The sequence below is a fragment of the Prunus avium genome, chromosome 2 (genome assembly GCF_965620075.1).
Source record: "Prunus avium chromosome 2, drPruAviu1.hap1.1, whole genome shotgun sequence".
NCBI classification, from domain to species: Eukaryota; Viridiplantae; Streptophyta; class Magnoliopsida; order Rosales; family Rosaceae; genus Prunus; species Prunus avium.
Window position 1 is genome coordinate 5,823,838 of NC_142285.1, and position 17,299 is coordinate 5,841,136.

General features: G+C 39.4%; 3 protein-coding genes and 1 pseudogene across 4 annotated transcripts; 1 reads left to right on the forward strand and 3 right to left on the reverse strand.

The window, feature by feature from the left end:
* The first annotated feature begins 5 nt into the window (after positions 1-5).
* On the forward strand, positions 6-3,031 carry LOC110765216 (protein LATERAL ROOT PRIMORDIUM 1-like). 2 transcript variants are annotated; one of them, XR_015833455.1, is made up of 5 exons: positions 6-900; positions 1,102-1,164; positions 1,523-1,828; positions 2,076-2,170; positions 2,636-3,031. XR_015833455.1 is itself a non-coding variant. In XM_021968297.2 (4 exons), exons 1-3 carry the CDS (start codon positions 333-335, stop codon positions 1,813-1,815), a joined length of 924 nt encoding a protein of 307 aa, XP_021823989.2. In that variant the 5' UTR covers positions 10-332; the 3' UTR covers positions 1,816-1,828; positions 2,636-3,031. The 2 variants fall into 2 exon arrangements, 1 of the variants encoding a protein (XP_021823989.2); XM_021968297.2 differs by lacking the exon at positions 2,076-2,170 and having other exon boundaries at positions 10-900.
* Positions 3,032-4,242: 1,211 nt separating this feature from the next.
* LOC110765206 (uncharacterized) lies at positions 4,243-5,974 on the reverse strand (annotated as a pseudogene).
* Positions 5,975-7,662: 1,688 nt separating this feature from the next.
* Positions 7,663-9,952, reverse strand: LOC110765208 (transcription termination factor MTERF15, mitochondrial-like). Its single transcript, XM_088249179.1, has 2 exons — positions 8,455-9,952; positions 7,663-7,742 (listed from the first exon to the last, which is right to left on the reverse strand). Exon 1 carries the CDS (start codon positions 9,661-9,663, stop codon positions 8,473-8,475), a length of 1,191 nt encoding a protein of 396 aa, XP_088105305.1. The 5' UTR covers positions 9,664-9,952; the 3' UTR covers positions 7,663-7,742; positions 8,455-8,472.
* Positions 9,953-12,745: 2,793 nt separating this feature from the next.
* Positions 12,746-14,679, reverse strand: LOC148296334 (uncharacterized). The gene has a single exon (XM_088249178.1). It carries the CDS (start codon positions 14,121-14,123, stop codon positions 12,933-12,935), a length of 1,191 nt encoding a protein of 396 aa, XP_088105304.1. The 5' UTR covers positions 14,124-14,679; the 3' UTR covers positions 12,746-12,932.
* Positions 14,680-17,299: the final 2,620 nt, after the last annotated feature.

Consider the following 17,299-nt stretch of genomic DNA (forward strand, 5'->3'; position numbering starts at 1 on the left):
CTAAAAACAACATCAACAAAATAGCATATAATTGATTCTGGGTTAAAACTGGCTTTGTTTTGTTTACCAAAAATTTCCTCTGTTTTTTTTTTTCAAGAACTTTTTAAGTGGGAGTTCATAGCCTGTTTGCAGAAGCAGAAATCTTCAGAATTCAGTCGGTACATATTACAAGACACCTCTTTCTCTCTCTCTCTCTCTCTCTCTCTCTCTCTCTCTCTCTCTCTCTCTCTTCTCTCTCCACAAAACTCAGAATACACAAAGAACAAGCAGAGCAATAATTGGCCCAAAACAACAAACATATTTCAAGCTAGTCAATCAAACCCTATGAAACCATGTTGGGTCTCAGAGATATCCTCCTCATTGCTCCAACTCCTTCTTCCATGCACCAACTGAACCAACCCATTTCCTCTGACCTTTCCCTGCCTTCATCCACCACTCTTGGTGTTGGCCTTGGCATTTTCCCTCTTCTCACTGCCACCCCATGTGCTCCACATGTACCTACAACAGCTGAGGGTAATTCTGACGGTTCACATTTTTGGGGCCTCAGGAGATGCCAAGAATTGAACCCTTCTAAGCAAGACATGCTGAATTTTGGCAACCATGGTGCTCAAAATGAACAGGTTGTGGAATGTGAAGGTCATAATAATAATAATGAAAATGAAGGTGGTGGTGGTGGTGGTGGTGGTGAGAGTTCTAAGATGAGGGCCTGCAAGGACTGTGGAAACAAGGCAAAGAAGGGTTGTGAGTACGGGAGGTGCAGGACTTGTTGCAGAGGACGCCGCTATGACTGCTTTACTCACGTGAAGAGCACCTGGGTCCCCGCGGCGAGGCGGCGAGAGCGGCAGATGGGGGTGACAGTTGCTGTTCCTGGTGTTGTTGTTGGTGGTGGTGGTGGTGAAGGTTTTGAAATAACTTTTTGATCATGAATTTCTTCATGCATTCATATCTACATTTCCTGTGCAGTGTTTTAGGAAGAGATTACAATAAATCTTCTTTTAATTTATGAAATTAGTTTAAATTTTTTTTATATTAGGAAGGAAAGTTTGATTAGAGGGACAATTTCAGAACGTATGCAAAAGTCATCAATATCCTTGACTGCAGGTTCTTCTGGGTCTTCTTCTGTTGCCAAAAGACCAAGAGTCGTGGTGCCATCACAGAATGCAAGTACAGCCTCTAGTCACCAAGCTGCTCTCTTTTTTATTTTTCTTAATTCTATGTTAGAATTGGTTTTGGTTTTGGTTTTGCTGTTACAGTATAGTTGGAGTCACTCAGCAAAGTAATATAGGTTTTAATCATGTTTAATGCAAGAATGATCTTTTATATCATGTAACCAGAGAATGATTGATCTTTCATTGTTGTCAAAGCTTCAAATTTTTGTGTTTCAAACTAGTAAGAATTATAATCTTTGATGAGAAAGAGTTAGGCTTCTTGAGTGGTATTCTTACTTTTTTTTTTTTTTTTCGGAAACAGTTGCTATGTGTAATTGAGAGACCTAGTTAACTTGGTTTATGTTAATTCACAGATGCTAATATCAAACAGTCGTTACCAGATAAAGTTCGTGCACCAGCAGTTTTCAGGTGCCACAGAGTCACTGCCATCGGTAATGGTGCAGCTGAGTTAGCCTATCAAGCGACGGTGAAAATTAGCGGGCATGTATTCCAGGGGTTGCTTTATGATCATGGGGTTGATAAGAACAATGCATTCCCATGTATTTCACCATCACACTTGGAAACTGGTACAAACCAAAGGAATGGAGACTCTGCTTCTACTCCACCTCTTCCTCCATCAACTGCCTGTCTGACTTCCACCAGCTGAGGATTGCTGACAGGTATGGCCAATGTCTCCCAGAGGATTAAATTTTCTTTCTCAGTTTGTGGATAACTGATACTCTATATATATTTATCAACTTCTTTAAGAGTAGTAGAGTGGACACACTGATTAACATTCCCTTGATATAACGGATTGTTGCGTATATCATCAATGTCAAACCAATTAGAATTGAGAGAAAGATTTGGAAATGTCTTCTCGTTGATGATGAAATTCCACATTGTTGTGCAACCCCTGCCCATTAGCAGGTTTACACTCTGTTGCGTGTTGCAAAATGGAAGTGTTATCTTTCTTCCTCAAAACTTGTCGACTATGTCTAGCGGGTCTACAACTGCATTAGTTGGTAAAGTATCATCACTCACTCTTTAGTCCATCAAGTGCCGTAAGTGAATACAAAGTTTACAGTTGTGTCTGATCAAGAAATTGAAGCAGGGAAGAAAATTCATAATCTTCTAGAACTACTCTGAAATCAAACAAAGAATTAGACTGTTTATTAATGAGAAAAGAAAGGGCATGGAATTTGCTTTTCTGTTTTCAACTTTAATATTGTTAAATCAAATGTACAATTTTTCCTTTTGTGCATTTTTCATATAATTCTCCACAATGGTTTTCGTGATGAACACACATATCATCTATGAATTAAGCATGTGAATATATCCTAAATATGATCACTCAGGTAAAATTATGATGTGGGGGGTTTCTTGTTAACATATATATGGCACTGCCTCTGCTACAATTTCCGATACCTTTCTTGCTTATTTGTTGGCATACTATTTTGTTTGGATAATTGGTTTTACAAACATTGCAGAAACCATTTGTGCTACTCTTTGATGCTTGAAGCACCACCAGCTACATCCTTCGTTCCGCTACGATTTAGTATAAATATAGAAGGCACATATGGTTCAGATTTGCTCAAACACCCGGCAGTCCATTTTTTCGGCTGTTAGAACTTTGATAGTGTTGATAGCTTTTATGTAATTACCTAAAAAGAAAGTAGTTTTTAATGTAAATCGCCCACCATTTTGATTTGGCTATCAAACTTGCTAATGTGAGTGTTGGAACAGGATAGGTGTTATCATGTTAGAATGTTGCATTATGCAGCAATCAATATATGGATATTTTTGTGGCACTTTCAATATGCCCCCTTTTGTAGGCATGTAAATTAATGGTAAGTAGAAATCAAACCCTTGCATCTGCTCCCTCATTGAGATGGGTCTTGTTATACGTGATGTTATTTTCTTTAGCAAATATTGCCTGTTGGTTGACGTATGGACATGAAGAAAGAAGGAAAGAAAGAAGATGGATCAGATTCACCAGTGTGGGATGTAGAAAGATCACGTTATTCCCTGTTTTACACTGATGTTGGACTTGAAGGCAACTGCTAGTGACATCTAGAACTTGTACTCTTCTTGTTTGTGTGTTACGGTTACAGCGGAGGCCTAAACCTTGAGAAGGCGAAGGTGAGAGTCGAACTCTAATTGTGGGTGTGGAGGTAAATGCTCACTTCTAGTATGAGGTATAAGAATTATGGATTTAACCATTGGAAAATGACTATTGATAGGGTTTTTTAAAGAAATTTTATAGATATTCGAGTAGGCCCAAACTTATAGTAAGCTGTTTCAGTGACGAGAAGTATGGATGCACCATCAAGGAGTCGTTTTGTCCAATCTTGACAACAGTTCCAATACTAGAAAACTGTAATCCAAGTAAAGAATAAACAAGACCTCTTTTTCTATTTTGGTGAACGAAGAGAAGTTCATTGAACAGCAATTTATTATAATAAAAAAAGGAGAAACAAAAAACAGTAAAATTGATCCACAAATCTCCAGAGGCTTTCTGAATATTCATCCTAAAGATAACAATTGCCAAACCACCCTTCTTTGCACATCCATCAGAGCTGGGTTTTATGTCCCCTGAGTTCCCAATTCATCGCGTTCTTAATCATTAAGGTCTTGGTAAAATCATTAAGGTCTTGGTAAAAAAGGTCGACGCAAGAGAAGACAATGAGAAAATTCAGTCCTTTGATGCCATGTTGGCAGGATTTCATGTAAATCTAATCAATCATTGACACTGAAGTAGTTCCTATAAATCAACCGTGGCCACTTAAGTAGGCTAGCTAGCTGCATCTCAGAGGACAATTACTCAAAGAGCAGGGGATAAAGGATTCAGAGTCATTCTTATATTTCAAAACAAAAATTAGTTTCTTCCACTTCTCACCCAAAATAGACTACATTGAACCCCAATGGAAGCAATATAAGTGCACATTCAACAAAATCAACTTTCAAGGGTAACCAAAAGTCAAGAACCATAAACAGAAAGAGACTGGCCACGTTACGGAGAGCGCACCAACTCAGGCATGTGTTCTTCTAATGACAAATCATATATCAATCTAACTAAAAACAGGTAGGTGCGGAGTAGAAGAACGAAAAATTGAATTTACTTCCTGCAAAATTTTATTCAGATGTTGGATACAAATTACACCTTACTTTAAAGACAAAATTTCTAGGGTAGAGGATTGCCAAAAGCAAGCTAATACATCTGAGTAAGGCAGCATCAGGTGGCTAAAAATAATTACATCCTCATCCCGTTTCAACATACCAGATCAGAGAGCCTCGGTATCTACCTTACCTTGATACACACTTAACAATTCAGGTACTTCGCCGAGATATCTGTTCACAAATATCTCCAAGAACTGCTTCTCTGCAGGTATTTAGCAATCATTCCTGACGACCATCCCATCTTGTTCACTAAAAGATCCATTGCTTGCATTAGTTTCTTCTCCGAGACAATCATACACTGTGGGTTCTTCCTGAAAGCGGAGAGAAGGTCATCCTCAGACCAACCCCACATCTTAAGAACTTCGCGACTTCTATTCCATACCGACTTATTCTTACCACACAATGCACGCAGGGCATTCACTGAAGTAGATTTTTCCAGATTAAATCCCATTTCCTTAACCTCACCCACAAGTTGACCAAATTTTCCAGGATTTACCATCAAAGCGGGAGTACAATGCGTTAACAACAAAGAAATGCATGGTTGAGGCATACCCGATTCTCTCAAAAGCCCAATATTTGGCATCACATGCTTGCAGTGACTTTCCAAGAAAATCCATGAGTTGCGTTTGAAAACAGCAACAACATTTTTCTCAGAGAGCATACTCCTGAGGAAGTTATAAGTAGGCAAAATCCGATTTCTCAAGCTGACTGCCAAAAGTTTTGGATTAAAAGCCAGAGTTTTTGCTAGGTCCACTTTTGAAATTCCAAGAGAGCTGAAGAACTCAAGCTTTGGCAAAAGGGTTTTCTCAGGATCAGCTGAAAGAAGTTTTGGATGTGACCTAATAAGCTTTGATATCTGGGTTTGAGATATTCCATGGTTTCTCAGAAGCTCTAAAACGGAGTCTGCTCTTTCTGGGGATTGCAACTCGACCCACTTAGAAGCTGAAATCGCTCCTTCTGGGGACAACCCACAAGAGTTTATGAGGTAAGTGACTGTGAAACTGTGTTGGTTTGCTGAGATTTCTGAGATGATGTGTCTGCAGAGCAACTGACTCTGAAGAGAAAAATGTGAGGGTTTTGGATCTCCAACCAACACTCTGTTTGTTTTGGAAGCAAATGTACAAGAAAATATTGGGTGAACCAATCTGAAGGTCTTCAAATTGCAGAGTTGAATCATGTTAGGGGTTGATGATGAACAATTTCTACAGGAAAACTTAAAGCCCTAGCTGATTCTCTGCCTTCAGAAAATATGTAGTTCTCGGCATTCTAAAAAGATCTGAAAAATCCAAATAAAATTGCCTGGTATAGGATAAACCATTGCAGCTAGGGTAAGTTTTCTTACCATTTCAACAACTGACGGTCACTGGTTTACTGCTGCTATCCACGGTGGTAGGAAATATTCTGCCAGAAAATCCTCTTCAGTCTTCATAGGTACAAATCAAAGCAAAGCAATTACTGGTTGAATGTCAAACTTAAAAACAGTCGAGGGCAATTGTTTCTTTGAGACAAAGGGCGAAGAACATTTGGGTGATGATGCTTTGGTTTATAGACGCTCGACGTGGTTACTCTCAGGTGCGGCCCAGAAGCGATTTGAAAGCCTCTTCCTGCAATTGGAATTTGGATGTATGAGTTATTTACATTAACAACCTTGAGGTTTACGGGGTGTCGACAAAATCCTTGAGATTTCGAAAATTACACGAACACCTCTTGAAGTTTCAAACTATTCTCACTAAATCCGATTTCGTTAAATTTTCTTCCAAGAGTTAATGATTTCAAATATAAAAAAGCTTACACAAATAACAAATTTAATCTATGTTCGATTAAAAGACTAATTTGTAAGGGGCTTGAAGCTCAAGTGGTTGAGTGGATATATCCCGTTCTAGGTTCGATTCCCTCTCTCCGAATTTCGCTTGTATAAAAATGAATAAAAAATCTAAGAACTAAATTTGTTATTATTTGGAGACATTTTTTATATATTAAATCATCAATCGTTGAAGGAAAAATAAATGGAAAAAGGTTTTGAGAAAACAATTTAAAACTTTATGGAGTATATGTGTAATTTCTGAAACTACAAAGGGTTTAGTGAAAGCACATGTTTTAGTGTAAATAACTCTAAAATGTATCCACATCCAAAAAAAAACTCTAAAATGTATAGTATACCTGTTATATTTTTTTTTTCTATTTTTGTACATTAAATACCTGTTTATCCTTTTTATATTTGAGTCTGTTGAAGACTAAGGGCCAGTTTGGCATTGCTGTGTTGTGAAAATAATCGTTGTCAGATTTGCTGTGAGAAAACAGTTTGCCATTTGGTAAACCTTTTGTTATAAGTGCTGTTTGCACAATCATCAGTTTCTGAGTGTTTGGTAAATTTTTTTGTAAAAGTGTTGTGAGCTGTGTATAATGACTAAAAAGGACATTATGCTGAAAAGAGTTTTCTGTTCAAATGCTTGGTAAAAGGAAAAGCACTTTCACTTTAGCTTATATAATTTTTTTTTTGTATTAAATATGTTTCTATCACACCCTAAAAATTATTTTAATTATAAAATAAATAAAGTATTCCATAAATAAAATGCCTCATTAATCTTTTATCCATTTAATGGTTTCTGGATTAACTTTCTTTTATGTGAGCATGTCATTGTTAGCGGATAATATCTTATCTAACCTCTATATCTCTTCACTTGAGAGATATTTCGGGTTGAACCTTGTAGGAAGCAAGTGCTGAGTTCTTCAAAGACTTGGTAGATAGATAATTCAAAATTTTACCCAATTTATGAGGGTTTGGATTTCAGCAAAGTGTTTGATAGCATTCTTGCCCTCCATGAATGCTGGGGGAATTGATTCTAAACAATTTTAATCGGGGGAAAGAAAACCCACACTTCGACAAATATTGTGTGTGTGAACATTGAGGACTAAAAATATGTGTTTTAGCTAAAATACAGAAGAAGCCAGAGAAAAAAAATTTAGCCCAGCCCTATATAAATTCCTTGTTCCGCCCTTGTTTGGGTGGGTTGAGGAAATTTGTGTGTGGAAGGGGGAATGGAGGAAGGGCCTGCAAAGAGGGAAGAGGGGGACGGCGTTGGTTGGAGCCACTGGTGGTGCATAAATGGAGTAAGGTGATATATATTTTTTTTTTTCAATTTTTTTTTTATAATGATTTTTCTATTTTTTAATTGGATGGTGTTAAAGTGAGATGACAAATCATAGATTTTGAAAAATTAAGGTGACATTTCTCTTAAATTTTCTTTAAAATGACTCTTTTTATATTTTGGCGAACGAAGAGTTGTTCACTGAACAGAAATTTATTCCAAAAAACAGTGAAATTAATCCTTGACCTCCCTCTTGAGATCCACACATCTTCGCACATCCATCAGTGCGGGATAGATTCATCCCAAAGATAACAGTTGCCAAACCACCCTACTTTGCACATCCATCAGAGCCGAGTTTTATGTCCCCTGAATTCCCAATTCATCAAGCATTGCAGATATCGCATTCCTAATCGTTAAAGGTCTCGGTAAAAAGGCTAACACAAGAGAAAACAATGCGAAAACGATGCTTATCGATTCCTTCGATGCCATGTTGACATGATTACATATGAATCTAATCAATCATTGACACTGAAGAAGTTCCTATAAACCAACCGTGGCCACTTAAGTAGGCTAGCTGCATCTCAGAGGACAATTACTCAAAGAGCAGGGGATAAAGGATTGATAGTCATTCTTATCTTTTGAAAAATAGACAGAAATTAGTTTCTTTCACTCCTCACCCAAAATACAATACATTGTACACTAATAGAAGCAATATATGCGCACATTCTACAAAATCAACTTTCAAGGGTAACCAAAGTCGGGAACCATAAACAGAACAATTCTGGCGACGCTACGGCAGGCATTTGTTCTAATAAGAAAGCATATATAAATCTAATTAAAAACAGGTAGGCTGCCGAGTAGAAGAACGAAAAACTGAATTTACTTCCTGCAAAATTTTAGTAAGATGTGGGATGCAATTTAAACCTTACTTTAAAGACAAAATTTTTAGGGTAGAGGACACCATTATAGTATTGTGCCAAAAGCAAGCTAATGCATATGAATGATGCAGCATCAGGTGGCTAAAATAATTACATCCTCACCCGTTTCAACATATCAGATCAGACATCCTGGATATCTACCTTCCCTTGATACACACTTAACAATTCAGGTACTTTGCCAAGATATCTGTTCACAAAAATCTCCAAGAACTGCTTCTCTGCCGGTTTCAGCAGAGAACCCAGATTCAAGTTCTCATTTATGAAACCTTTCAACAACAGAACTTTAACAACAGAGCACCTTGGGATAAGTCTCCTCTCCAAACTGAGACTGAAGACTACAGGATATTTGGCAATCATTCCTGATGACCATCCCATCTTGTTCACTAAAAGATCCATTGCTTGCATAAGTTTCTTCTCCGAGACAATCAGACACCGCGGGTTCTTCCTGAAAGCGGAGAGAAAATCATCCTCAGACCAACCCCATGTCTTAAGAACTTCGCGACTTCTATTCAATACCAACTTATTCTTACCACACAATGCACCCAGGGCATTCACTGAAGTTGATTTTTCCAGATTAAATCCCATTTCCTTAACCTCACCCACAAGTTGACCAAAATTTTCAGGATTTACCATCAAAGCGAAAGTACAGTGAGTTAACAACAAAGAAATGCATGGTTGAGGCATACCCGATTCTCTCAAAAGCCCAATATTTGGCACAACATGCTTGCAGTGACTTTCCAAGAAAATCCACGAGTTGCGTTTGAAAACAGCAACAACATTTTTCTCAGAGAGCATACTCCTGAGGAAGTTATAAGTGGGCAAAATTCGATTTCTCAAGCTGACTGCCAAAAGGTGTGGATTAAAAGCCAGAGTTTTTAGAAGGTCCACTTTTGAAATTTCAAGAGAGCTGAAAAACTCAAGCTTCGGCAAAAGGGTTTTCTCAGGATCAGCTGAAAGAAGTTTTGGATGTGACCTAATAAGCTTTGATATCTGGGTTTGGGATGCTCCATAGTTTCTCAGAAGCTCTAAAACGGAGTCTGCTCTTTCTGGTGACTGCAACTCGACCCACTTAGAAGCTAAAATCGCTCCTTCTGGGGACAATCCACAAGTGTTTATGAGGTAAGTGACTGTGAAATTGTGTTGGTTTGCTGAGATTTCTGAGGTGATGTGTCTGCAGAGCAACTGACTCTGAAGAGAAAAATGTGAGGGTTTTGGATCTCCAACCAACACTCTGTTTGTTTTGGAAGCAAATGTACAAGAAAATATTGAGTGAAAAAATCTGAAGGTCTTCAAATTGCAGAGTTGAATCATGTTAGAGGTTGATGATGAACAATTTCTACAGGAAAACTTAAAGCCCTAGCTGATTCTCTGCCTTTAGAAAATATGCAGTTCTCGGCATTCTAAAAAGATATGAACCATCCAAATAAAATTGCCTGGTATAGGATAAACCATTGGAGCTAGGGACAAAGGGCGAAGAACATTTGGGCGATGATGCTTTGGTTTATAGACGCTCGACGTGGTTACTCTCAGGTGCGGCCCAGAAGCAATTTGAAAGCCTCTTCCTGCAATTGGAATTTGGATGTATGAGTTATTTACATTTTACGGTGTGTTGTCAAAATCCTTGAGGTTTAGAAAATTAGACAAACGCCTCCGGAAGTTTTAAATTGTTCTCATTAAATCAGGTTTCGTTAATTTTTTGTCCAAAAGTTAATGATTTCATATATTAAAAGAGTTTTTCTATTTAAACCCCGCACTTATATTTGTTCACCTCCGGAAGAAATTCATGCTTTTATCTCTCTTTCTCTCTCTTAAATTGCTAAACTTGTGAAGACTGTTGGCCTACTAGTGAAAGATACCCGGAGTGTTTTCTAAGGTTCTCACAAACTTTTCAAAACCTTCTGGGAGCCTGGTTCTTGAACTCAAATACAAGGGGCGCTTTATCAGTTTCTCTTTACGGCAGCCCAAGCTCATTTGTCAGGCTGCTGGAATAAAAAAATCCCTACACCCCCTTATAATCAGGACTCAAACTACCCCTCCCGACCAGGCACGGACCTTAGTGCATTGCATTCTTACTTGGGCTATAGCCTGGGGTGCTTTTAATTTTTTACAACCCAAAGTAAATTTTTAGCCTGCCTCAAGCCCACTCACACAGCAGCAATACCCCTTCACGAATTAGCTCTGGTTGGCTGCACTTTGAAAGCAAATTTAGCTTGTCTCAATTCGGAATCCTGGGTTCTTCCTTGCTCCCGACCCAAAAATATGCTCCTCTCCCACCACATCCACCTTTTCTCCTCATTCATTGCCCAAAACCTCTACTCATGAATCTGAGGTAAGGACTTTGAGACTTAAAAACATAAGAAAAGCTAAAGTTCTGACAAAAAAAATAAATTAAGGAAAAAGAGAGGAGATTCTCCTTGAATTGTGTGGAATTCAAACCACATGGAGGGACAAAATTAGTAATACTACATGGACCAAAATCACATTTTGCCTAAATAATATTGGTTTTATACCAAAAATGAAGTTTAAATGTGTTAAATCTGATTTGAAGGTTGCTCTACGAATGAATGGATTCTAATTTCTAGTGGGAATATCAGTATTGGCAGCAACGGCCGGCACAGGATGCGTCCCCCCTTTTTTTTTTTTAAAAAAAACTTTTTTTATTTTCTGTTTGGGCATTGTATGTGAAAAAGTTAAAAGAAAATAAATAAAAATAGAACAAAATAATAATATAATAGGGGCATTTCTACTGTACCACCACTGCCACATACCAAAAGCAAACCCCCTAACGGCTCTCTCCACTCTCGTCCTCCTCCTTTTCTCTCCTCTGCTTTAACCTCCCCTTCTCTCTCTCTCACTCCTCCACTATCTTTTAGCGATGAGAGTGGGTAAGGAAGCTGTGATTTGGGGTAATCTGTTAAGAAGTAAGTTCAAAATGACTGTTGTGGTTTCTGAAGCACAACCCCATGGGGGTGATTACGATAAAAATCCATCCCGACGACCTCGCCACCCTCAGCAAGCAGGTTGTTGCTGCCCTGCGGTACACAAACCCAAACTGGGAGCCCTCGACTTCACCAGGACCGCCAAATCCTCTTGAAGATGCACAAGAATTGCAACGAGATGCATTTGGGAAACACCTTGCCTTGATTTTCCTTTTCTGAAGCTCAATCTTATGAGCTTAACCAAAAAAATATCTAAAAGAAAATTATGAAAAGTTGAACCTTGGACATTGTTTAAAAGAAGCGAGTGCTGAGTTCAAAGTCTAAGATAATTCAAAATCTACCCAATTTCTGAGGATTTGGATTTCAGCAAAGTGTTTGATAGTATTCTTGCCATCCATGAATGCTAGGGGAATTTATCCTAAACAATTTCAATTAGGGGAAACTAAACCCACACCCCAACAAATATTGTGCGTTTGAACATTGAGGACTAAAAATATGTGTTTTAGCTAATATAAATGCATGGTTTGTGGTAATATTTGGGTTCTTGGTGATTTTTGATTGAATCACACCGACGAACAGGGCACTGAATGTCTAATCTCTTCGACAACTTCGTTGGCGTGATTCATCAAAAATCACCAAAAAGTGTCTGCAATAGCATCAGGAATTATCATTTTTGGGTGCCCCAAGCCATGAGAAAATAAGTGCCTGCAATAACGTTACTGAATTGCATGCATGCTAAGAATCAATACTAGAAAACTGTCATCCAAGTAAAGAATAAACAAGACCTCTTTTTCTATTTTGGTGAACGAAGAGAAGTTCATTAAACAGCAATTTATTCCAAAAAAGAGAAACAAAAAACAGTAAAATTGATCCACAAATCTCCAGAGGCTTTCTGAATAGATTCACCCTAAAGATAACAATTGCCAAACCACCCTTCTTTGCACATCCATCAGAGCTGGGTTTTATGTCCCCTGAGTTCCCAATTTATCGCGTTCCTAATCATTAAGATCTTGGTCTAAAAGGTCGACGCAAGAGAAAACAATGAGAAAATTCAGTCCTTTGATGCCGTGTTGACATGATTTCATGTAAATCTAATCAATCATCGACACTGAAGTAGTTCCTATAAATCAACCGTGGCCACTTAAGCAGGCTAGCTAGCTGCATCTCAGAGGACAGTTACTCAAAGAGCAGGGGATAAAGGATTGAGAGTCATTCTTATATTTCAAAACAAAAATTAGTTTCTTCCACTTCTCACCCAAAATAGACTACATTGAACCCCAATGGAAGCAATATAAGTGCACATTCAACAAAATCAACTTTCAAGGGTAACCAAAAGTCAAGAACCATAAACAGAAAGAGACTGGCCACGTTACGGAGAGTGCGCCAACTCAGGCATGTGTTCTTCTAATGACAAAGCATATATCAATCTAACTAAAAACAAGAAGGCTGCGAAGTAGAAGAACGAAAAATTGAATTTACTTCGTGCAAAATTTTATTCAGATGTTGGATACAAATTAAACCTTACTTTAAAGACAAAATTTCTAGGGTAGAGGATTGCCAAAAGCAAGCTAATACATCTGAGTAAGGCAGCATCAGGTGGCTAAAAATAATTAAATCCTCATCGCGTTTCAACATACCAGATCAGAGAGCCTCGATATCTACCTTCCCTTGATACACACTTAACAATTCAGGTACTTCGTCGAGATATCTGTTCACAAATATCTCCAAGAATTGCTTCTCTGCAGGTTTAAGCAGAGAACCCAGATTCAAGTTCTCATTTATGAGACCTTTCAACAGCAGAACTTTAACAACAGAGCACCTTGGGATAAGTCTCCTTTCCAAACTGAGACTGAGGACCACAGGGTATTTGGCAATCATTCCGGACGACCATCCCATCTTGTTCACTAAAAGATCCATTGCTTGCATAAGTTTCTTCTCCGAGACAATCATACACTGTGGGTTCTTCCTGAAAGCGGAGAGAAAATCATCCTCAGACCAACCCCATGTCTTAAGAACTTCGCGACTTCTATTCAATACCAACTTATTCTTACCACACGATACACGCAGGGCATTCACTGAAGTTGATTTTTCCAGATTAAATCCCATTTCCTTAACCTCACTCACAAGTTGACCAAATTTTTCAGGATTTACCATCAAAACGCGAGTACCACGAGTTAGCAAAAAAGAAATGCAAGGTTGAGGCATGCCCGATTCTCTCAAAAGCCCAATATTTGGCACCACATGCTTGCAGTGACCTTCCAAGAAAATCCATGAGTTGAGCTTGAAAACAACACCAACATTTTTCTCAGAGAGCATACTCCTGAGGAAGTTATAAGTGGGCAAAATCCGATTTCTCAAGCTGACAGACAAAAGGTTTGGATTAGAAGACAGAGTTTTTAATAGATCCACTTTTGAAATTTCAAGAGAGCTGAAAAACTCAAGCTTTGGCAAAAGGGTTTTCTCAGGATCAGTTGAAAGAAGCGTTGGACGTGACCTAATAAGTTTTGATATCTGGGTTTGAGATGCTCCATAGTTTCTCAGAAACTCTAAAACGGAGTCTGCTCTTTCTGGTGACTGCAACTCGACCCACTTAGAAGCTGAAATCGCTCCTTCTGGGGACAACCCACAAGAGTTTATGAGGTAAGTGACTGTGAAATTGTGTTGGTTTGCTGAGATTTCTGAGGTGACGTGTCTGCAGAGCAACTGACTCTGAAGAGAAAAATGTGAGGGTTTTGGATCTCCAACCAACACTCTGTTTGTTTTGGAAGCAAATGTACAAGAAAATATTGATTGAACCAATCCGAAGGTCTTCAAATTGCAGAGTTGAATCATGTTAGAGGTTGATGATGAACAATTTCTACAGGAAAACTTAAAGCCCTAGCTGATTCTCTGCCTTCAGAAAATATGCAGTTGTCGGCATTCTAAAAAGATCTGAACCATCCAAATAAAATTGCCTGCTATAGGATAAACCATTGCAGCTAGGGTAAGTTTTCTTACCATTTTCACAACTGACGGTCACTGGCTTACTGCTGCTATCCATGGTGGTAGGAAATATTCTGCCAGAAAAACCTCTTCAGTCTTCATAGGTACAAATCAAAGCAAAGCAATTACTCCAATCCCAGGCAATACGAAAACCCCCAAAAAAGGGTTGAATTTCAAACTTAAAAACAGTCGAGGGCATTTGTTTCTTTGGGACAAAGGGCGAAGAACATTTGGGCGATGATGCTTTGGTTTATAGACGCTCGACGTGGTTACTCTCAGGTGCGGCCCAGAAGCAATTTGAAAGCCTCTTCCTGCAATTGGAATTTGGTTGTATGAGTTATTTACATTTTACGGTGTGTTGTCAAAATCCTTGAGGTTTAGAAAATTGGACAAACGACTCCAGAAGTTTTAAATTGTTCTCATTAAATCAGGTTTCGTTAATTTTTTGTCCAAAAGTTAATAATTTCATATATATATATATATATATATATAATTTTTTTTTTTTTTTTGAGGAAAAGACTTTCATTAATCAAACAAATGTCAATACAAAGACTTTCGGCATGGATCGAAGTGGCCTCGTTAAAACCTCCCTAAAGAAAACCCAATGGGACAAAACTCTAGAGGAGGAAAAAAAGTGCCACACACGCCAACTTACAACTAAAAACTTAACCAGAAACACTGGTCTCAGACCTATCGTCATACACAGCATCCATGAGCCACAGAGGCCCCTCATCCAACCAGCACGACAGACTTTGATCCCGGAGACTGAAGCGAGCAATGCGATGAGCAGCCTTGTTTGCATGGCGAGAGATATGTGAAACAGAGACTATCACATGATTATTAAGAAGGCGACGCACTCCGTCCACCAAACTACCCTCAGCCGCAAGACATTCCTCATCACAATTAACCATATTAACCGCCAATAGAGAATCTGACTCAATCACAAGAGGCACCAAAGACGCATCCAGCGCAAAGGATATGCCATTCTTAAGAGCGTACAACTCAGTAGCAAGAACAGAGATCCTGCTCGGAGCACGCATTGCCAGAGCCCCTACCAGATTTCCTTGAGAGTCACGAACAATTACACCAGCTCCCCTATCTCCCGTTGCTAAATCAGCAGCCCCATCCACATTCAGCTTGAAAAAACCATCAGTAGGCGGATGCCACTTAACATCATGAATCGGCGAGGATAAACTTCTATGATTGACAACAAGAGAACGTGTAAACTCATCATCACAGTCCTTCGCACGTTGAACCAAAATTCCGGGAGGGGTGGGTTGGGAACCAAACAGCACCCCATTCCTTTCATTCCACAACACCCACACCGTAAAAGCAAAAAGGGACTGCTTAACAGGAGGAATTAGATCCCATGCAGCATCCACCCAAAAACCAGCATCATTCAAATTGAGAAGAAGGAACTCACTAGGAAAATCTAACGCCTCCCACACCTGCATACTAACATCACAGCCCACTAAGGCATGCAGCGTAGATTCACTCACAGCAGCACAACGAAAGCAGGAGGTCTCCTGAGTAACACGCCGCCGGAACAGCATCTCCTTTGAGGGGAGGAGATTGTGAGCCAAACGCCATAACAAATGAAGGATTTTTTGCGGTACCTTGAGCTTCCATAAATGCTTCCAAAGTTTCAAGGAAGGAGAAGATGGACCAGCAAGACTCCCAACCGACAGCTCCTCCAACCGCTTATACTCCAAAGCTGCCCAGTACCCACTTTTAACAGAATATCTCCCATTTTTAGCGAAATGCCAGATTCTCCGGTCCAGAGTATCACCCATTAAGGGGATAGAAAGAATTGTTTCAGCTTCCGGAAACGAGAAGTTGTCAAAAATCTTATCAACATCCCACCTACCAGTCGCGGTGATAAAGGCACAAACTCGGGAGTTAGTAGAAAGAGTGGGTACAGATTGAACTGTGAAACTTCTGTCATGAGGCACCCAAGGATCCCCGTAGATATTAACCAAGCGTCCATCACCAATACGCCATCTGAGGCCCAGCCGGAGCAGGTCCAGTCCCCACATTAATGATTGCCAAGTAAACGACGGTAACGACCCAACCGAGGCCTCCAGAAAATCAGAGTGTGGAAAATAGCGAGCCTTTAACATCCGCACAATCAGCGAACCTGGGAATTCCAACAAACACCATCCTTGTTTACAAAGCAATGCTTGATTAAAACTTGTCAATTCTATGAAACCAAGCCCCCCTTCAGATTTATGTTGACACAGAGACTTCCATTTTTTCCAATGAATACCCTTACCGTCACTTTTAGCCCACCAGAAATGGGCGATAATGCCTTCAATCTCACGACATAGTCCCACAGGCAGCCGAAACACGCTCATAGAATAAGATGGGATGGCTTGACACACTGCCTTAATAAGGATTTCTTTTCCAGCCTTGGACAGGAACTTTCCTTGCCAACCGTTCACTTTATTCCACACACGATCTTTAACAGTGCTAAATAATTTCTTCTTGTCCCGACCGACAATGGTAGGAAGGCCTAGATAACGCTCGTGACACGGAACAATAGACACAGCCAGGATCTCACTAATAGCATCTTGCAGCGGCCATGGAGTGGAAGGGCTAAAACAAATAGCAGATTTATTAAAGTTGACCTTTTGTCCAGAAGCCGCCTCATACACACCAAAAATACGCTTCAGCTCTAAAGCCTCACCAGGCACAGCATTACAGAACAAAAGGCTGTCATCGGCAAAAAAGAGATGATTGATGGACGGAGCGGACTGGGCAATAGAAACACCGTGAACCCTAGAATCCCTCTCTGCATGCTGGAGTAAAGCGGAAAAAGCCTCAGCCACAATGAGGAAAAGATACGATGATATCGGATCTCCTTGCCGCAGCCCACGAGTGGGCGTAATATGCCCAAAGGGTGGTCCCCGAATTAAAATCGAATAAGAGACAGTAGTCACACAACCCATGATTAAAGTAATAAACCGGTGTGGAAAACCCATAGTACTCATCATCTTCTCCAGAAAAAACCATTCAACACGATCATA

Coding starts and splice junctions, on each gene's coding strand:
- LOC110765216 (XM_021968297.2), top strand. CDS start 333: ATGTTGGGTCTCAGAGATATCCTCCTCATTGCTCCAACTCCTTCTTCC. Junction 901..1,101: donor TGGTGGTGGTGGTGGTGAAG/GTTTTGAAATAA, acceptor CCTTGACTGCAG/GTTCTTCTGGGTCTTCTTCT. Junction 1,165..1,522: donor GGTGCCATCACAGAATGCAA/GTACAGCCTCTA, acceptor GTTAATTCACAG/ATGCTAATATCAAACAGTCG.
- LOC110765208 (XM_088249179.1), bottom strand. CDS start 9,663: ATGATTCAACTCTGCAATTTGAAGACCTTCAGATTTTTTCACTCAATA.
- LOC148296334 (XM_088249178.1), bottom strand. CDS start 14,123: ATGATTCAACTCTGCAATTTGAAGACCTTCGGATTGGTTCAATCAATA.